At 38.9% G+C, this 21,835-nt stretch overlaps 5 protein-coding genes across 5 annotated transcripts; all 5 read right to left on the bottom strand.

Moving 5' to 3' along the window:
* Positions 1 to 56: 56 nt before the first annotated feature.
* On the bottom strand, positions 57 to 3,989 carry MELLADRAFT_48022 (family 2 glycosyltransferase; the record flags this gene model as incomplete). The annotated part of the gene is made up of 8 exons (XM_007409006.1): positions 57 to 886; positions 959 to 1,078; positions 1,154 to 1,813; positions 1,886 to 2,693; positions 2,776 to 3,102; positions 3,174 to 3,374; positions 3,471 to 3,646; positions 3,833 to 3,989. Coding segments are annotated over 8 exons (3,255 nt in total), but the record flags the coding sequence as incomplete, so codon positions are not given.
* A 4,657-nt stretch (positions 3,990 to 8,646) lies between these two features.
* Positions 8,647 to 9,651, bottom strand: MELLADRAFT_124153 (uncharacterized protein; the record flags this gene model as incomplete). The annotated part of the gene is made up of 4 exons (XM_007409005.1): positions 8,647 to 8,939; positions 9,020 to 9,232; positions 9,313 to 9,426; positions 9,504 to 9,651. 4 exons carry the CDS (start codon positions 9,649 to 9,651, stop codon positions 8,647 to 8,649), a joined length of 768 nt encoding a protein of 255 aa, XP_007409067.1.
* Positions 9,652 to 10,596: 945 nt separating this feature from the next.
* Positions 10,597 to 11,584, bottom strand: MELLADRAFT_124154 (uncharacterized protein; the record flags this gene model as incomplete). Its single annotated transcript, XM_007409004.1, has 4 exons — positions 10,597 to 10,883; positions 10,964 to 11,164; positions 11,245 to 11,358; positions 11,437 to 11,584. The coding sequence occupies 4 exons, from the start codon at positions 11,582 to 11,584 to the stop codon at positions 10,597 to 10,599; spliced, it is 750 nt and encodes a 249-aa protein (XP_007409066.1).
* Positions 11,585 to 13,117: 1,533 nt separating this feature from the next.
* On the bottom strand, positions 13,118 to 14,101 carry MELLADRAFT_105684 (uncharacterized protein; the record flags this gene model as incomplete). The annotated part of the gene is made up of 4 exons (XM_007409003.1): positions 13,118 to 13,410; positions 13,467 to 13,679; positions 13,765 to 13,878; positions 13,954 to 14,101. The coding sequence occupies 4 exons, from the start codon at positions 14,099 to 14,101 to the stop codon at positions 13,118 to 13,120; spliced, it is 768 nt and encodes a 255-aa protein (XP_007409065.1).
* A 1,697-nt stretch (positions 14,102 to 15,798) lies between these two features.
* Positions 15,799 to 16,787, bottom strand: MELLADRAFT_28365 (uncharacterized protein; the record flags this gene model as incomplete). The annotated part of the gene is made up of 4 exons (XM_007409002.1): positions 15,799 to 16,027; positions 16,109 to 16,164; positions 16,259 to 16,537; positions 16,608 to 16,787. Coding segments are annotated over 4 exons (744 nt in total), but the record flags the coding sequence as incomplete, so codon positions are not given.
* Positions 16,788 to 21,835: the final 5,048 nt, after the last annotated feature.

The following is a 21,835-nucleotide window of genomic DNA, read 5'->3' on the forward strand; positions in this document are numbered from 1 at the left end:
TGTGTTAGATCAGCAGAAGCCAAATGATCACGAATGGAAGCAGTAGCCGAATCTAATTTCCATCTTCGCTCACGCTCGAATTCAGCCCAACGTTTCATTGTGATATGAGATGAATCGAATTCTCCTTCTTTATCACCATGAGCCTTTTCCTTTGCACCTTCAATCTTCCTTGTCTCACCCCATGTGAAATCGTCCATATGAAAGTAAGCATAAGTAGGTAAGACAGCGTTCCAGATAGGTAGTGAGAAAAGATAGATGATCATCCATCCCACATAGGCTATCCTTCTAGACGTGATGACGATCAGTAGACCAGGTAAACCGAGGATGAAGGCTAGCAAGATCAATGAGACGATAGGTTTTTCAGTACCAGGAATGATGGTAAGGATAAGAATATAGCCAGTGAACGCAATAGCAGCCGGTAAAACCAAGGTTCCAACCAATTCCATCCCAATCACAAACTGCATCGAAAAACAAAATGTACCACAAAGATCTCTGACAAATAGCAATTCAAACAGATTATGAATAGTTGAATTGATCCATCTACGACGTTGAGAAATCAAAATTCGAAAGGTATCAGGTACGATCGTCTTACATACTGCTTGAGGACAAAACATCATCTTTCGTTTCGGGAAAGTCTTCAACATCAAGGTGGTCAGGAATCGATCTTCTCCGAGTAATAATAAATTCTTCGCATGTAAACTTTCGACTACGTTCTCTGAATAATGTTCGACAATGTCAGGATTGGCTAAGATCGGGACCCAGTATCCATCACCTCCTTTTGGTGCTTTGATTCGATACATTGAGAAACATCCAGGTAAACAAGTCACACCACCAAACATTGACTCAAAAGATTTTTGAAGATGATGAGAAATGTAATATTCAAACACTATCGATTTTCAAACATACACGTCAGTAAGTTTTCGAACACATCACGCTGAGGAAAAGAAGTCGGATTTACCTTGTATCATGGTCACCCAACTATCACCCTTGTTTGCAATCTTGGTTTCTCCACATAAGCCCATGATCTCAGAATCTCTAACCATACAAGCTGCCATACGAGAAACCGAATCCGGAAAGACTATTTGAATGAGAAAAGAATAAATCAAGTCAATGATCTGATCAACAAATCCAAACTTGAAACACTTTCACTCACCTTTAGTATCTGCATCCACCATCAAACAAATCTCATAATGATCAGGACTAACACCGGTGATTCTCCATATCGAATTAAAGAACTCATAATCAAATTCATTCATTCGTTCATCAAACATCACTTTTTGTAAAAAGCTCATCAACAAGACTTGTGAATCTCTTTTACCTCGATTACCCGGTTTAGATTCATGTTGTTCATCTGGATTACCTACTTTAGCAATCAAGATCATCGGTACCCTTTGTTGTTTATTGACTTCTACTGTATTATTATCATACGAATAAAATCCTGCATAAACTTTAGCCATATTATGACGTTTGTGACCATCAGCAATGGCAACATAACTTAATCCTTCTACATCTTCAGCTGGTATCAAAAGTTCTTTCATCATGGTTAAGCAAATTTCAGGCGTGCTCATATCGTTACCTGAACCTTTGACTTTCCCATCTGCGATGACAAGGATAAATTTATGTGAATTGGGATAATCTGTTGTTGCAAGTGAATCAAGTGTTGTACGAAGACCTTCAATAGATTCCGAGTAAGCTGTCACCAGGCAAATAGTGTGAACCAACGGGAAATTGAAAGGTTCGTAATCCGGTGGTGGTTGAGGTATCACATTGTAAAGTGGGAAAGGACATCCAGGAGGTTGAGTTGAGCCTCCTTCTGTACTTCCACCACCCCCTGCACCCCCTCCCATCATGTAAGATGATCTTTGCGAGCCAAGAGGTAAAGAACTAGCACTATGTGACGGTTTGATCGCTCCATTCGCGCCTGGTGAGGTTGGTGGTGAATTCTTCATGCCTGGCACAGCGAGCATGCCTTTAGTAAAAGCCATACTCTTCCTATTCATCTCGCCAACATAAGTACTCATCGGCCTAGCACCACCACCGCCATTGAGACCACCTCCACCTCCACCGCTAGGTTTTCCGGCCATAGTAAATCGACTGGTATTGGGTAAGATACTACGTTTTCCGTTCTTCGCATTCGGCCGGTATCGAGCAGGCGCAGGACGATAGATATCATCGGTCCAACTTTCAATCGCAGCAGCTCGTTCAGCTCGTTGTTCGGCAGTTTCCTTACCAAAAGATCCAAGTCTCCATCCGAAAAACCAAGCAAAGGAAACTGCCATGGCCCATTTGATCAAGACTACACCGATAATGACCACCAATGAAGCATAAAGAACCACAGTAGAAGCAACACATCCTAATGTATTGGTATCGATATAACCAACTTGAATGGTATCCGTCAAACAAGATCCTAAGGCTTTACCACCTGTCCGAACGAGTTGCATGGTGATATCTTGACCACTAAAGCTATTGTTCACCACTCTTAAATCATCAAATACAGATGGATAAGTCACTTGAGATTTATCCAACCAATTCAATAAACTTAAATCTAAAACAGCTGAATCATAGACAGCTAAATTTCGACTCGAGTTGCGTAAATCGTTCCATGTGTAATAAACTTGTCCTAATGGATGCAGTTTGATGAAAGCACTTCGAGCATCGTTTTGGGTATGACATAATTGACCTTGAGCGTATCCCTAGTAATGCCACACCGCAAAATAAAATATAGGGTCAGACAAATTTGAACACTTGTGTAGAAAAAAAGATCAAGTGACTTACCGTCTTGTTCACAGGACTTGTACCAAACTGATTATAAAGATTACAAGGAAAATACCACCCCAAGTTTCCATCTTTGTCCACAGGAATCCCAGTACCAGAAGCCGCCGTAATGATACCTTTACAATTCAGGTTAACTCTTTGAAATAGAAAGCTTCCATCTTGACCACCCGCATTGAATGTGCTATATAAAGGATTATCACCAGCTGCTATTCCAGGAGCTCCAACATGTTGAAAACTATTCAGATCATATGTTTCACCATGAAAGATCATCATACCTCCTTCTAAATTTCCTGAATGATATCTCAGTGGCGGCTTCCCACAAACAACCTAGAGTCAAAAGACATAAGCCTTATAATGAGTTTCTGCAATGTCTTTTTTTGGGACAAAAAGAGACTGACTTGTGTAAAACCAAAGGTAAGAAAGGCAACACCAGCCATTAAAGTAAAGATGAGGAAGAGAATTCCCATTTTCTCTCTCCAGGCTGCAGCTCTTTCTGGAGTTTTGATACCAAAGCATGATAATACGAATAATGGAAAGCAACAAGTGACTACTCTGCAATAGATTGGCCAAGGTTCAACTGGCTTTTTGACTGGTATGTTCTATTTTCAAAAATTTGACAATCAACTAATTGTCAGAACAGTTTCTTTGCATCAGATTGGCTGAAATCTTTGAATGTCAACACTTACCATAGCCACTGTATCGGTATCTGACATCTTTCTCTTATTGACTCTCCTCCGTAATGTCTCACCGCGTTTGAGAATCGACAGACCTGATTCTTCTGCTTCACCAGGTCGACGAGCCAACAAACTTTTACCACGTTTGAGACCTTCAGCTCCATTACCGAATCCAGACTGACCGTTCGGATGACGTGCTTGAGGAGGAGCAGTACGACCGAGAGCAGCCATCAATCCGGGTCCACGAGGATGTCGATGTGTTGAATCATCATTTTCTTCAATCTCGGGATCTGAAAAATATGAACGAGGGTCTGCTCGACGAGGAAGATCGTACGCTGGAGTCTGATTGACAAGTGCTACTGAGCCATCTACCGCTGCTGTACCAGTCTTACTCAATCCTACTCGACCACGTTCATCAGCTTGCATGGCAGCAGCATGGTTTCGATAATTGTAAAGTCGATGAGATGGATCAACTGGTGCTCGATCAGGTCGGACTAGAGATTTCTTTCGACGCATCTCTGGATTGGCACCGTATTGACCATCATGAGCACGACCGGAAGTAGAATGTGGATCAGATGGACCTGCAGATGGACCGAAGCGGACTGCATGAGGATGTCGAGTGGGTTGGAATTCTTCATCTTTGGGTAAAATCGGAAGTGATGGATCTGAATGTGTTGGTGATGACCCAAAATTAACCTTTGAATGTTTGCATTCACGTGTTTGAGTAAATTTTCGAAATGACAGGGAGAAATTGAGGATTGAAATTACGTAGTTAAGTTAGTGATGCGTAATAAGATAGCAAAGACCATTAAAGAGGCATGATCAAATTAGAAACTGACTTTGACTGGATCTGAAGGAATGTCTGAATCGACGCTCTGATTGCGAACTGGAGAACCACGTTGAGAAAAGGAAGGAAAAGTAGGAGGATTAGGCCTAGTTGGCCGATTGGGATCGTGTGACATTGATGAGTAGGTTGAAACGAAACCGAGGAAGATTGGAAGAGCCGAATCGAAAAGATGTTGAGAATGGTGAAATGCGAAGAGCTAGGAGAAAACGGGATGATGATGATGACTGATGATGATGACTGATGATGAAAGGAGGCGGTTCGGAAGGAGGTTGAGGATAGTTTTGAATTGAACCGGTTCGTATTAAGGAGAGAGTTGGTTGAATCCGAAAAAAAAAGAGACGGTTGTTGTATGAGGTGTTAACTTAAGTCCAGAAGAGTTTCAGTTGAATGAAGAATGACATAAGAGGATTAGATTGAAAAAGGTTTTGGATGAAAAGAAATCGTCCGAGTAACTGAAGCTGAAGGGAAGACTGAAAGATCAAGACTGACTTGGTTAAATTAATTTTCGTAAAAGCTTGAGATCATGAGCCAAGAAGGTTTCTTTGAGTTTCTTCAAGCTTTTCTATCTTGATCAGCCTTTGAAAATAGAAATCAACTTGTTGAATCTGATCACTACATACTCATACACACCGTATAGCAGGTAGGTCAAGGTGCCACAAGAACGAACCAGAAACAGAAACAGAAACAGATATAGATCATCAGTTAGTTATGTACTACTCGAAAATGTTAGAATCGACTTCTACTCTTTAACACCAAAGTTCTAAAGTCCTCGGCTTCACGAATGCCAAGTATGTAGAGAATAAAAGAATTGAACTGACTGCACAGCACGACAAGTGTAGAAAACTAGCAGCCGACCTTACCGAGCAAGTAAACTTGATCAACTAGAACAAACCTTGAAGAGCTGACCAAAAGATCACAATGGGATTCGAAAAGAAAAGCAGAGGTCAAGAAAAATTATAAGTAGAATGACCCACATAGAAATGATGAAGAATCTTGACTTACTCGATCTTGAATAGTTTGTCAAGTTTATACACCTAGGTTTGTAGCTTGTAGCTAAAAACTGTCAGGTAAAGAAGTAGAAGAAGCAAAGGCGTAAGCATATTATGTAAAATCAACTACATTTCGCCTATCGTTAAAATCATCAATCTGCAGTCAATGTAGAACTCTTCCATCACTAGGGTAGCCCACGGTGATGAGGGTAAGGATGAAGTATGTAGACTGATTGGGTTGTGTTTATACTGAAGTTCGATGATGTGTACATAAAACTATCATCTCTATCAATTTGAAGATTCATTCTAATCCTGGTTGATGCGGGGTGAATAGTGACTTGAAGGAAAACCGAATCGAAATCACTTACACTGGATCTTGAAGTAGCTTGGTTCTTGTGTTGGTGTAAAGATGATTTTTCAAGATTTACCGATATTGAAAACTTGAATCAATTTCAGATTGCTTGCTATTCTGATTTCTGAGCTTGAGGATAAAAGAAAAATCGATGGTCAAAGTCTAGACTACTTTGATATGTGAGTGAGATTGTATCTGAAGATTTTGCTAGTTTTTTTGCAAACCGTTTTAAGATCTGATTCTGAATCAGTACTAAAAAGTCAAGAACAGTTTTAAAGATGGTATGTATGTGAAGAAATCAAAATGGATGTGATATGTATAGCTGACCTCAAGCCAGTTTAAGAAAGAAAGAAAGAAAGAAAGAAAGTCAAGTTGACTTCTTAAATGTTTGATGAACTGATTTAGTTGTAAATGGTAATTCTTTTGTGAAGGTTTCAAGTTAAAGAATCGATTCTTATTCGATTCTTTAAAAAGTAGTAAAATCAAATCTTTCTTTGTTTTGAATAGCTAGTTTTCTAAATTTGTCTTCACTTCGAACTCGATTGTAACAGAAAGTCTCCTTTTGCTGGTTGATCGATAAACTTAGTCTTCATCTCTTCTTGCTTAGTCAGCTTTAGGTTCTTCATTCTTTCTCATCAATCTCTTGCTCCTTGGCGATGATTTCATAGTACAACCTTCATCAAAGAAAGAAATTAGAGATTGGTCACTAAAACGATCGAAGTTCAATTATCACTTCGATCCTTCTCTCTCTCTCTTCATCTCTACTCTACAATGTGTAATCATCTCTTTTCCCCTCATCGTTTGAGCTTCTCGTCTCTCATCTTTTTCCCGAGTCATCTTCTTTTCCAAAGTAGGAACGCTCGAAAGCACGCTTGGTCTCTTCGCATCATCGCTCGCTCGCCTTCGCTTTGGAATTCATCCGACTCCCTAGTCTCAAATTCAAAGCCACGTTCGTCCTTCTAATTCTATATGTAGTTGTAAATCATATTAGATTAGTGGTCTAGAGCTTCAGAGCACGTTTTTCGCGGGAACGCCAGAAATTATACTTTGATAATCCTGAGGACATGATTTTCTGGCGCCATCCTGGATTCCTGGCTCATCATCAAGTCCACTTCTGTACCGTACACACCGTGGGGCTCGGGTGTACTTTGAGATGTCCGACGGAAGCCCGGCTTTGTTCATGGGTTCTTCAAGGCAGGAGCTGGGGCCAGGTCATGCCCCGTAGCGACCCGGGTGTCACTAGGCAACCAAGTCAGCCCGAGGCCTTGAGACGGGCCAGAATCAACCTTAACTAAGTCCCTCTATTCACCTTCATCACCAAATTCAACTGAGTCATCTTGCTGGACCATACATACCAGCTGTCACAGCAAATGGCTAAAAAACAATATGAGATTGGAAGGGGATTTTTCAAGTCTTTCATGGTTCAAATTTGTATATTAAAGTCATTTGGATTGATGAGTGTATGGAACATCAGGCTTATCTTGTTAGTATTCAAAAAAGTATCTTTTCCAAGTACCTCCACAACCACTGAAGACCAGTTGTTGAATCATTTGACCAGTGTCATATCATTTTTTCAACTTTGGATGTAAGTCCCTTGCTGGTTTAAGGACATATTTTCAGCTGAGGTATGAGTTGATCAGTTGGGTCAAAGGATGTATAGACTTGAAGAAGCCAGATGTCAAAGTCTCAAAGATTTCACACACATTTCAAAGTTACAGTCAACTCTTTTGTTTGCCATTACAGGATATGGATGGATTCAAGTAAATGTAAGAAGTCAGAGGAAGATGTATTAGAAGTAGTCTCCTCATGAAACCTCTCTCTCTTGTACCATGTATGTAGATTTTGTTGATCCAGTAGAATTTGAACTTTTTGGTATTCAATTTTCATCAACTTTGAGTTTGCTAATTGCTGGGTTTATACCAAGGTTATTATTAAAATCCCAAATCATTTTGATTACAATGCCCAATAATCTTTGTAGCTTGTCACATGATCTGCCAACCACAGACATGTTACACAACAAGCTCTGAAGGACATCATGTGTGGTTTGAGGAGGAACTCAGTTAACTTGGATAATCTTTGGGATGTCAATCAATTCTACCACCTCAAGAACTCATAATTTAGCTTTTGAGCTACAAAATATTCAAGAGAAGTAAAAACAGATTTATCAAACCAGATATTGATGATGGAAGTCATGGTTCCAATATACAGCTCCTTCAAATGTTTTGCTTCATCTGTTGTTGCATTGATTTCTTATCTCTTTAACCATCTCCACTTGACTCCATCCACCATTTCTGATGAAATCCATAAATCTCAAAAAAGGTATTTTCATTGTGTGCATATGCTGACTGCCTCATTTCTGCCTGAAAGTCGATTTAGGTGTGCACATTATCAAGGGGCCACCAAATGGGCAAGGTTCACCAATCTTCAATCATAAGTTTCCAAATTTTTGGTCAAATTGCCAAAATGTGTGAGTGAGAAGGGTTTTTTTGATCCTTGTGATTAGGAAGTTGTCACAACTGATTTAATAATATTTTCAAAACATATGTGTAGGAATTTTCCCTGAACTCTTTGCTGGATAGTGACAACAGCATGGAGACAAATGGAAGATTGAGTGATATAGAAACCTTTATAACTGATTTTGATATCTTTTTAGCTGACATCAGAAGTAGATTTTTCCAAGTTTGTATTCAAGAAAACCCTCTACCACCATGGATCAACCCAAGAAAGGCACCAAGATACAGATAGAGGGAAAATGGGACCATCAAGGCCAGTTGGACCTGCATCACAATATATAAAGCTGAGAAAAACACCAAAAGGGAGAGAGGGAAGAGATCCTCTAGACAAAACAATAAACAGAAAAGGGAGTAGAACTAGTTAAAGCTATAAACTCCATGTACACCTGTACTCTATACTCTACCATTACAGGAAGCTCTGCGTGATAATTCAGAGCCTGATGATCAAGAATTTACAAAGATACAACACCAGCTCTTAACAAAGGATCATAGCATATTAGACTGTGTTTTCCAATTTTAAAAACCATCTTTGAATTCCAAATGGAAAAGGTGCTGTGCCTCTCATCTTTATCACATAGGCTTCAATGGCTTGGCGCACTTTGGGTGTTATATCTTGTGTGAAAGCGATTCCTCTTAAGATTTGCAAATATGGAAGGGGGCTTTCTGCAGAGTTGATTCTACCTATCATATCTTTGATCATATCTTCCCACTTATGCTTTCCTGTTAAAAGTAACTCATTTGTTGCTATTACAAAATCTTCAGGACACTTTAAATAATGTTTAGCTATGTCTGGAAGGAATAATGAGGTCGGATCAGCTCCTTTGAGTTCTTGGATCTTATCTTCTCTGAGAAGCTCTCAGACTACTCACAAGCTTGTTGTTCCTTTAAAAACAAAGCCTTTTCTTTCAGCCTACTCCGTTGGATCTCAACACTATCATCATTGATACTCTCTGCTTGGCCTTCTGTCTTTCCCATTTCTGGTCTCTTTGGTGGATGTTCTGTCAAAAATAACCTTACCTGTTCCATTGTCGAATCCATAACAGCCTCTTGATCTTTTGTATCATCTTCGAGTCTGGCAAAATCTGGCAGGTAAAATTAGCCTGGATCAGATTCTCTGCGATCATGTATCATGGTTATTGTTGACGCTTTTTAGATTACTCACATCCTTCCCAAAATGTGTCAACATACTGACATTGTTGATCAGTCAAATAGTGTATATTGCGAAATTTTCCGTCAGCAAGCTGTTGTCTTATGTTTGTTGCTTTCTCCCATTCAACTGTTTGAAAATATATCAATGTTCAAGATTATTCAACAACTCTTGAAATGGAAATGTTTAGAGATGTGATCACTCACCACTTTCTGGGATATCTGCGGTCCCTGAAACAGACGCCTCAATGGATCTGATATTCATACCATGAACTAAAGGAGTATAGGTACTTGGCTGAAGTATTGGCTGGATCAAGATAAACCGGAAGCACTTCTTCATTTTGGAAAAAGACATGGATATATAACAATACTTAGTGGGTAAGGTATTTAAAATCTTGCGATGATTAAGTTTGCCACAGAAGGAAAAAATGAAGATAAGTTGAGATAAGGGAAAGAATTTGAACTTATTCTCACCCCATTTCAATTTGATATGCCAAAAGATTCATATACTCTTTTTTTCATATGTACTACTCTGCCAGTTTTGTGTCTTGCTGCAGTTGGACTCGGAGCGGCGCTTTGTGAAACATGTGGCACACTCAATCACAAAGCTTTTTTGCAATATCTGAAGGGTATCTCTCAAAATATGTAGGATGATTGGTATATTCTCCTTACCTGTTTTTGAAGTTGAATTTCAGCTTTATATCTTTCCCAGTGGCCACACCTGACCCACAGGCCTGGTTTGTCATGTTGTCATCTATTCCAAACTTTGCTATTTTTGCACAAGCGCTCACGGAAAGGATACATCCCCTTCAACAAGTCTGGTTTTGTAACAGGGCATGATTGCTTTTGAATTCTGTTAGACAGCACTGCAATTTTTCTCCGCCCGTGATTTTCAAGTCGGACCTCACCGTTTCATATCATTCACTGCCGTCATAGTAAACTTTGTACTTTTTGAACAAGCGCTCACACCCAGGCTACATCACCTTTGACAGGTATGGCTACGCAACCGGTCACATAAGCCTTATGGTAGCATTGATCGACCCAAGAAGAGCTTGCACCTGCACCACAATGTATGAAGCTGAGAAAAACACCAAAAGGGAGAGAGAGAAGATCTTCGACACAAAGAAATACAGAAGAAAGGGACTAGAACTTGAAGCTATGAACTCCATGTATGTCTGTACTCTCTACTACACCATGTCAGGAAGCTCTAAGTATGATCATCTAGAGCATGATGATCAAGAATTTACAAATACAACACCAGCTCTTAACAAAGAGTAACGAGACATTAGACTGAGTTCTTCTAGTTTTCCAATTTTACAAACCATCTTTGAATTCCAAATGGAAAAGGCGCTGTGCCTTTCATCACGATTGCATAGGCTTCAATGGCTTCCCGCACCTCAGGTGTTATATCTTGTGTGAAAGCAATTTCTCTTAAGATTTGCAAATATGGAAGGGGAACCTCTGCAGGGTCAATTTTACCTATCATATCTTCCACCATATCTTCCCACTTATCCTTGTCTGTCAAAAGTAACTCGTTTGTTGCTATTACAAAATCTTCCGGGCACATTAAAAAATGATCATGTCTGTCTGGAAGTGAAAATGAGGTCGGATGCGCTCCTCTGAGTTCTTTGATCATATCTCCTCTGCAAAACTCTTGGACTACTCACAAGCTTGTTGTTTCTTTAAGAAGAAAGCCTGTTCTTTCAGTCTACTCCGTTCAATCTCCACCCCATCATTATCAATACTATCTGCCCGGTTTTTCGCCGGTCTCTTTGGTGGATGCTTTTTCAAAAATTCGATTGCCTGTTCCATTGCCGATGCTATAACAAGCTCTTGATCTGTTGAATCCTGTTTGAGGCGGGCAAAATCTGGCAGGTGAAATCAGTCTGAATCAGATTCTCTCTCATCATGTATGATGATTATTCTTGAAACCTTCTAGATTACTCACATCCTTCCCAAAATGTGTCAACATACTGACATTGTCGATCTGTCAATTGTTGTACATTGCAAAATTTTCCGTCAGCGAGCTGTTGTCTTATGTTTCTTGCTTTTGCCCATTCAGCTGTTTGGAATTAATTCAATGTTGAAGATCAGTCAACACCTCTTGGAATGGGTTATGCCTAGATATGTGATCACTCACCACTTTCTGGGACATCTGTGGTCCCTGAAACAGACGCCTCAATAGATTTGATCTCCATACCATGAACTAACGGAGTATAGATACTTGGATGGAGTATTGGGTGCATCAAGATAAACCAGAAGCACTTTGCCATTTTGGAAAAAGACATGGATAACACTACTTAATGTATAAGGTCTCTTGAATCTTGCAAGGCTTATGTTTGCCACAGGAGGAAAAAATGAAGGAAAGTTGAGACAAGGGGAAGAATTTGGACTTATCTTCAGCCAATTTATATGCCAAAGAATCATATCCTCCTTTTTTATATGTCCCCGCCAGTTATGTGTCTTGCTGCAGTTGGAGCTACGTTTGGTATAGCATGTGTCACACTCAATAACAAAGATTCTTTGCAATATTTGTAGGGTATATCTCAAATAGGTCAGATGATTGGTATCTTCTCCCCACCTCATTTTGAAGTTGGACTCCAGCTTCATATCTTCCACTGCAGCCACATCCACAAGCCTGGTTTGGAATGTTGCCATCTATTTCCAAACTTTGCACTTTGTGCACAAGCGCCCACAGATAGGACATATCCCCTTCAACAGGTCTGGATCCATAACAGGGCATCAGCGCTTTTGAATACTGCAATTTTTCTTTGCATATGATTTTCAAGCTGGATCTCAGCTTTGTACCATCCACCAAAACCACACACAAGCCTGGTTTGGCATGTTCCTATCTATTTCCAAACTTTGCTATTTTTGCACATGCACTCACAGAAAAAATACATCCCCTTCAACAGGTCTGTCTCCGTCACAGGGTATCATCATCTTGAATCCTATCATTCGGCACTGCATTTTTTCTCTGCACACAATTCTCAAGTTGGACCTCGGCTTCATACCATCCAGCCACATCCACAATCCTGGTTTGGCATGTTGCCGTATATTTGTAAACTTTGTACTTTTTGTACAAGCGCTCATAGATACCCACACATTCCAATGAGAGAGACTTTGTAGTCCAGAGATTCCGGTTCTTTATGTTGCTTGACAAAAGAGCCACTGGCAATGCTTTGAAATCCATGTTATGGTGATTTACCCCTCATTGCATCCTTACACTAGTCTTGCTTATCTTGTTGTGGTTTTGTCAATGTTCGCTGCTGTCCTTGGGTCCAAGCACTTTGCTGTCTAGCAATTGAGCAAAGCAGATGACACCAAGAATGTTATGAAGTTGTCACAACTAATTTAATGATGTTTCCAAAGCATGTGTGTAAGTTTTTTTCCAGGATGCTTTGCAGGAAAGCCACAATAGCATGGAGGCAAGTGAAAGATTGAGTGATATGGAAAACTTTCCTAATTCTGATTTTTCCGTAGCAGCTGAAAACAGTGCCAAGGCCATGTTCAGAAAAACCCTGTACCACCATTCATCAACCCAAGAGAGGCATCAAGATACAGAAAGAGGGAAAATAGGATCTTCAAGGACAGTTGGACCTGTACTGCAATATATGAACATGAGAAAAACACCATAAGGGGGAGAGAGAAAAGAGATCCTCCAGACAAAGGAATAAAGAGAAAAGGGACTACAACATAGAGCTACAAACTCCACATCCTATACTCTACCAATACAGGAAGCTCTGCATGATAATCTAGAGCCTGATGATCAAGAATTTACAAATATACAACACCAGCTCTTGACAAAGCGTTATGGAACATTAGACTGTGTTTCCCAATTTTAAAAACCATTTTTGAATTCCAAATGGAAAAGGTGCTGTGCCTTTCACCTTTATTGCATAGGCTTCAATAGCTTGGCGCACCTTGGGTGTTATATCTTGTGTGGAAGCAATTTCTCTTAGAATTTGCAAGTATGGAAGGGGGCTTTCCACAGAGTTGATTCTACCTATCATATCTTTGATCATAACTTCCCACTTATCCTTTCCTGTTAGAAGTAACTCATTTGTTGCTATTACAAAATCTCCGGGACACTTCAAAGCATGTTTGGATATGTCTGGGAGGGAAAATGAGGTCAGATGAGCTCCTCTGGGAAGCTCTCGGACTACTCACAAGTTTGTTGTTCCTGTAAAAACAAAGCCTTTTCTTTCAGCCCACTCCATGCAATCTCAATACTATCATTATCAATACTCTTTGCCTGGCCTTTTCTCTTTCCCAGTTCTGGTTTCTTTGGTGGATGTTTTTTCAAAAATTCCCTTGCCTCTGCCGTTGACGAATCCAAAACAGTCTCTTGATCTTTTGCATCCTCTTTGAGGCTGGCAAAATCTGGCAGTTAAAATTAGTCTGAATCAGATTCTTTCTGATCATGTATCATGCATATTCTATTCTTGAAGCATTTTAGATTACTCACATCCATCCCAAAATGTGTCAACATACTGACATTGTTGATCAGTCAAATAGTGTATATTGCAAAATTTTCCGTCATCAAGCTGTTGTCTTATGTCTCTTGCTTTCTCCCATTCAACTGTACAAAAATAATTCAATTTTGAAGATCAGTTAACACCTCTTGGAATGGGTTTTTTGAGATGTGATGACTCACTGCTTTCTGGAATATCTGCAGTCCCTGAAACAGACGCCTCCATGGATTTAATCTCCATACCATGAACTAAAGGAGTATAGATACTTGGCTGCAGTAAGGGCTGGATCAAGATAAACCAGAAGCACTTTGCCATCTTGGAAGAAGACATGGATAACACTACTAAATGGATTCTAGGGTAATTCAAATCTTGCAAGGCTTAAGTTTGCCACAGAAGAAAAAAATGAAGGAAAGTTGAGACTATGGAAAGAATTTGGACTTATTCTCAGCCCATTTATGTGCCAAAGATTCATGTACTCTTTTTTATATGGCTCTGCCAGTTTTGTGTCTTGCTGCAGTTGGAACTGTGCTTTGTGAAGCATGTGGCACACTCAATAACAAAGCTTTTTACAATATTCAACGGGTATCTCTCAAACAGGTCAGACGATTGGTATCTTCTCCCCACCCAATTTTTAAGTTGGACCTCAGTGTCAGCTTTATATCTTCACAGCGGCCACATCCTCAAGCCTGGTTCGGAATGTTACCATCCATTTTCAGACTCTGCTCCTTTTGCGCAAGCGCTCACCAAAAGGATACATCCCCTTCAACAGGTCTGGCTTTGTAACAGGGCATGATTGCCTTGGAATTATGTTAGACAGCACTGCAATTTTTCTCCGCCCGCGATTTTCAAGTTGGACCTCAGCTTCATACCATTCACTACGGCCACGTCCACAAGCCTGGTTTGGCATGTTGACGTCTTTTTGCAAACTAGCATACATCACCTTTAACAGGTCTGACTCAAATTGTAACAGATAACATATCAATTTCCGAGCGGCAATGTTTGAACCATCACTCTGCATAGCTGTCATGTGAGATGCCTCCATCCATTTTCCTATGAAATATCAAACTTTCTAAACAGACCATGTAAATCCTCAAACACTCTTTAAAAACCGTCACAGATAAATCACCCTTATCTTTACCACCTTCACTGTTCATCCTTATTTTCATCATCAATGTATATATGTATATCAAAAAGCTACAAAGACTTTGATTGCACAAACAAGAAAAAGTTGAATCAAAAAAACTCAACAAAAAAAATCAAAATCGATATGAAAAAAAACATGACAATAACACCCTTCACTAATAGTAAAATTAAACAAAATCAGAATAGTAACTCTTATATAATCTTTTTTTCTTAATATAAATGTTCATGGTATGGATAAAAAGAGAGAAGAAAGAGTTCAAAAGAAAAATCTACACATTCACAATTTAACCTAACCTTCTTAACCTTAAGAAAAGAACATCAAAAAAAAGTAAAAAAATGTCTAAAATAAACGAGTTGAAAAGTTTTCTTCAATCATTACAAAGAAAACAAAAACGAAACAAAAAAATGTTAATAAAACAAAATCATTCAAAAAGAAAGCCCCAAAAAGTAATTTCTCAAGGTTTTGATTCTTCTGAAGAAGAAGGAAGATCAGATTTGGCAGTAAACAGTGACCCAGTAGAAGTTTCATTTCCGTTGACTGTATCATTAGTAGATCCAGTAGAAGCAGGAAGATGAATCGAATTAGGACCTTCAGGCTTGGTGATTGTATTTGTATTTGGTTCAACTCTCGGTGGAGTCACCGGTTTTGGATTAGAACCCACAGTTTCATGTGATTTTTTATTCGTATTCACAATCAAAGCACCATCCTGTGTCATTTCTCCATCCAACTGAACCTCATCTTCTTCTTCTTTCTTAGTTTTCTGTATCGGTCTTTCGATTTCACTCGAATCTTTCTTATTGGTGGAATGTTGATCATTTAGATTAAATTTTAACCAACTTTGTTGTTTCCAATCCCTAAACTTTAACCAAGGTGATTTCTCAAATCCAATATCATTCTTTTCACAATTACCTAAATCTTTTGGATCACAATCACATTTACCACCTAAATAACTTGGTAAATCTTCTTCTTCTATATGTTCAAGTAATGTTGAAATATAATTATCACCTAAAATATTGATTTTCGAAATCGTTTCTTTTGATAACCATGGTTGAATCGCTTTAAAGATCGTGGCAAATGTGTAGGGTGCATTTATGATGGCTAAATATCCCATTCTGTGTTTTATTATTCGAGAAAATGGATTGTGATCAACTTGAATGGTTTCTTTTGTTGAGATTTAAGAGAGCTCGGCTTACGTTTCTGGATAATAATCTTGAGAGATACCAAAACAAATCCTAGCAATACTTTTAATCTACCAAACCAAAAAGTAAAAACCAATGAGAAATCATATATCACGTATCCAAGGTACTCTAGAATCCATCCAAATTGAACGAAAAGAAACTTACTTGCCAGAATTGACTAAGAGTAAAGCCTTTAAGATCAACAATACAAAACGCATTAGTGACCTTAACAAACTCCGGAGGAAATTCTTTAGGAACTTCTGATGAAGGATATTCATTTAAAAGTTTTTTGTAAGTACAAGCCGGTAAAACTTCTCGTGTGAGTGCTTCACAATTCACAATAATCGATCTAAAATGAGATTCTTTATCTACTACTGAATATAATTTATTTAGATCAAGTGAACCGAATCTTTGAATACTGATTGGTCGTCCAATCTTATCTGTCTTTATTAAAACAGAAACCAAAGATGGTCAATAAGATGAATGATTTTGTTGTGTGAAGGATTATACTTACTCGATGATAATACATTGGCCAATGTTTAAAAACGTGTTCTTTTTGTGAAAAATTAAATGGGTCCATATCTCTATACAATTCATCAATTCCAATTCCTTCAACTTGATGTCTCCATTGTAAACATTGTGTGATCATTCGTTTAGATTGAATTAAATTAAATTTTCTAGCTCTCAAGAATCGTCTATACCAGAAACCAAAAAAAAAATCATCGAATCGTTAAAAATTAAATGAATGATTTTAATAAACATAAGGTTTTTCTTGGGGGAAGGTTCTTACATTAGTGTTTCATCATCTGTTCCTAATGTTTCTCCTTCTGGAAGATGACCTTCTGAAATTAATTCAGATCTAAAAGTTTTTAAAATTTCAATTTGTTCTTCTGTTAAAGGTAAATTTTGATTAACCTAATAAAAAAGAAATCATGAATATTGATGTTTTTAATGAAGTTCTGATTGTGTTGCTTAACTTGTGATGGGATTCCTTTAGGAGAAGTAGGTGTAGGTGGAGTCTTTGATCCTCCCATGGTTTCTTAATTCGAAGTGTTGGCTGAGTTGATGGTGTAAGTTAATCGAATGATATTAGAATGTTCGAATCGTGAGGTAGGATTGCTAGTGAAGTGTTCGATTGTTGAAAAACTTTAAAGTTCATCCAAATCTGAAAGTGTGGAGCTGAAGAAGTGAGTCAATACAGTCCGAAGCAAAAGGTTTTCTGTTGAAATACAGGAAAATCACTTTGACACTCAAAACACTCCGCAGCCTTAAAACAAGTTGAACATTTCCCTTGTTTCCTTCCCTTCTGTGACCCTGTTTGACCCAATTGGTCTCTTCAAACCATCACTGACAAAAGTTTTGACGAACGATCAATTGTCTGTTCGAGTCCATAGAACTTGACCTCATCATTCATCAAACATCCCGCCCTTCATGACCACCAGTGCTTCATCGACGAGCTTGATTCGCCCTACATACCTACAACGGCGCGCGCTCTTATGGTCTTACGTATCACCATTCCATCACTCTCATAGCGAGATGGTTGAGGCTTACTTTTACGTTTTGCTGTGTTGAGGACGGACATGATGACCAAACTCAAAAACATCTCCTTGGAACCAACTTCATCCAAGAACCACCTCGGACTTGTTAAGCAGCACTGGCGCTGCAAATGAGGAGGTCTCGGGTTGAAAAGGCACATCGGACTCGTGATTTTTGGCGTGTGAGCTCCAAGAAGTATGTCCTCTTATGTTGTTGTTTTCACTTTGTTGCTTCACCTCATCGTAGAAAATGTCAAGCTTCAAGAATGCGGTTCTTCGTGCGATTGTGCTGTCTGAATATAAGTTTCATGACCAACAGTCACTCCTGCACAGCTTGAGTGATGTGTTAAAAATGCAAAAAACAAGCCTTGTGTTCTCAAGTAAATGACCAAAGACCACCTAAAATACCTCAAATGAAATTTTGGAAGCAGCAAATGACCAACATTACATAACAAATTTGGAACCCTTCCTTTCAGTGTACACCAGCACTGCCAACATAGATGCCTTGGGTTGAGATGGATCCGAGGCAAATCCTTGGACAGACTTTGTCGGAGGGCTTGTTCCAAGGTATTCTTTTTCATTGATAACTATGTACCTCCAATCCAAACCTCAGGAAGGTTCTGTCTAAGGGTTGGGATCCAAGGATACCTCAGATTTTTCAATCCAAGGTAAATATGTTGATGGTGCAGTGTGTGTGGTAATAAAATATGTACCATTTCATGAAGAATGATATACAAGAAGCTTAACCATCTCTATGGTGAGGTGAAGCTGAGAAGTAAAAAAACAACATAAAGGTACTTAATTCTTGGAGCTCACATGCCAAAAATTGTGAGTCCAATAGCAGTACACAAACATCTCAACCTGACCTAATAAAACCCATGGCAACCCAATTGATTTTTGGATTTCTTAGCGCTAAAAACTCAAAATCAATTGGTTTGCCATAGGTTTTATTAGGTTGGTTTGAGATGTTTGTGTACTGCTATGGATGAGGTCTGGTGGTGGTGGATGCAAGACTAGCGATGTGAAGTAAAATCAAGGCATCAAGTGATGGTAGGAGCTGCCCGTGTCTTGTGACTCGAGGCACATTTTAGGATGTGATGGGGGTGAGAGGGGTTGGGGCGTTCAAACCATTCCAGGGCGACACATCGAAAAAACCCATGAAAAAAACCCAAAAAGAAGTTGGGTTTTCATGGGGTTTTTCAAGGGGTTTTCATGTTGGGTTGTAGGTTTGTACACCGCTAATTTAATGTATTTAATCTGATTGGATTGAACATAGTCATAGAAGAGACACACATCAGAGAAGAAACAAAAGTATTCAAGAACAAGAAGTAAATTAAATCAGATCAATTGTGATGTAAGAAGAACATGAATCAAATCAAATTGAATCAAGTCAAATCAATTGTGATGTATCTTTGATATAAAAAGCTTGCTTTATTTGGATGTTTTAAATTGGCAAGGAAGGGGAAGGGGTAGTGGAGACTGAGTAGGACTGAGTCCGTATTGAACTCCCCCTTTTTCAAATTGATGGGTGATCTAGCTGATTTAAATCCATGTGAAAACACCTGTCAAAAGAACCCAAGAAGTTGGGTTTTCATGGGTTTTCATGGGTTTTTGACATGGGTTTTGATGGTGGGTAGTAGGTTTGTACACTGCTAATGCAATAATTTTCAACAGAGAATCTTTTATATGACAATTTCCAGTTTTCAGTTTTAGAAGACCAATCAATTTGTACCCATTAAATGTACTTCATGAGATATAGAAACTGTTCATTAAAGTCATCATGATATAATCATGATAACCATTGACAAATATGATGAGCTGAAATTCAGCAATGAATGATTGCAAACTAAGCATAATTTGATTTTGGTCCTTTTCTGACTTGAATATTTTACTTATGTGTATAGGGCAAGGATGAGCAGTAGGTTGGCAGAAACAGGAACACCATGTAAATATCCTTGTAGCACATTGACGTGCACACACAAGACTTTCCTTAGACCCGGTAACAACCCATCAAAGAGGTGCCATAACAAGCACATCTTCCCCTTATCACCTGGGAGGTTGAAAGTCAGTTGACCCCTGCTGACAACAAAGGATTCTGCAAATCCTTTGAACAAATCACAAAGCACAAAGGGTGCTCAACAACAATCTCAGTCCCAATCCAACCAAAACACTTCAAGTTTTATTTCAAAACTCTCCATTTGTGCATGTCAACGTGCCTCACAGATATTTACATGGTGGAAAAAAGAGGGAGTTTCCTGTGGGGATTACACTGAATGCAGTTTCTGAGCCAAAACACATAAATAATGCACAAATAATGCTGGCCTGATACATTTTGGCTCATCAACTGTGTTAAATACAATGAGTTTTACAACAAGAAAATCACCTCTTTTTTCCCGTGAGATACACAGAGAAATCTTGAAATAAAAGTATATTAGGGCATTTGCACCAATTTCATGCATTAAGCATTATGCTTCAAAACATCTGATATTAGCAGAGCAAACACATGCAGTCCACTCCCTCTAAGTTGATATCCCTGTAAGTGCATAATTCTCTATGTGCATAGGATTTTTTGCCGCCAAAAAGGGGTTCTCCAGCCAAAATGAGGTCTATAAGTGCATATTTCTTCAAGTGCATGAAAAAACCACCCGCCAAGCTGTATGTAATTAGAGGGAGTTGACTGTATACCAAAAAATCACACATTGGATCATGATATGCATGCATGGGGCTTGCTTATATCAAGAGTTGACTGCATTTAATTTGTTCTACATCACTAAATCTGTTATTAGATAGTCTCAAGCTCTCACCACACTTAAATTAGCAAGGTTCAAGTTGGAAATATGTATGCCTGAAATGTAACTGTCCCTATATCAAAATGCTACTTGAAAATGATAAATTTTGAAAATACTATTGGAACACCCTAACTTAAAAGCACATTTTTAGAGATTGAACTTTCAAAAAAATGAAGGGCTTGGAGGCAAAAGTTCATGGTATTCTAGGCAAATTTGGGCAAATTTACCCCTGCTATTGCAAAAGTTGAAATCTGGCAACCTGATTCAATCCAAATGTGGTGAGGGGTTGCTAGGGGTTTGAAAGGAGGGCATGGTACTGTGTGGATAATTTTAGGAGCATTCCTTAACAGTGCTCCTAGTGTTGGTAAGGAAAGTTCCTATTGGTTTGACCATCCCATATCAGCATGGATCAGACAGCTATTTTGCAGCACAGTTTGACATTGTAATTGTTTAGAGTGATGATGCCACATGACTTATCTGAAAGGACCATGCTTTCCTCTGCTAACAAATAAATTATTTTGACCTCTATGTCTCTCTGCCTGATCTCTCCTACAGTATAACTCTTCTTTTGATGGCTCTATCTATTTGTTTATGACAAGCTGCAAATGGTTAGTCTGGTTAGGAGGTGTGGCCTGATTGAGATTGTCAAATGTTAGTATTACAGAAAGGTGCTCAGCAGAGCTAGCACATGGCCCTTTTCTTGCCAGGCATACTACAGGTAACTGAGATAAGGATTTCACCATCATTTTAGCTCAAAGTCAATCTGGATCACAATCAACTTAGCTTGCAAGAAATTACCAGGGCTCCCAGCCATTACTAATGAAGTATCAGACACCTCTCTATCCTATTTAGTCAATACTGCAGCAACAAAATCAGCCTTCATATCAGGGCCCAAGGTAGGGTTTTAAAGGAAAAGTTGAGAGCCAGCTATGCTAGTTCTTGTATCATGAGGAAAATGGGGTATAATATGGTGTGTGTCTCCCATTGTAGACTGCGGGATTGGAGTGTCACAGAATATGATATGTGATCTAACCCTAACACTATCCCCCCTTTGGACCTGGGCTCTCTCTTTGCATCCCTGCCCTCCCAGGGCCATATGAAGTACTGTGTAGGTAAAAAACCTTACCCCCAATTTTGTTCTTCCACTGCCTTGAGAGAGTGTCAATCAAACTTAGCAATCAATTCAGCTGAATGATAAGATTGTAGTGGATTGTTCAGTGGCTCCCATGAGTCATCTGTGTGTCCATAACAGTTCTAGCTGATTCAATGCCCATCTTTTCTCTTCTATTTGATTTATCTAGGACTTCATTCACTTCACATTCTTGGTGAAATCCTGGTAATCTTATTATTCATATATATTTGATTAATATTGCTTTTTGAACAACCAATGCTACTGCTCTGATTGGACTACCAATATA

The sequence above is a fragment of the Melampsora larici-populina genome (genome assembly GCF_000204055.1).
Source record: "Melampsora larici-populina 98AG31 unplaced genomic scaffold MELLAscaffold_14, whole genome shotgun sequence".
NCBI classification, from domain to species: domain Eukaryota; kingdom Fungi; phylum Basidiomycota; class Pucciniomycetes; order Pucciniales; family Melampsoraceae; genus Melampsora; species Melampsora laricis-populina.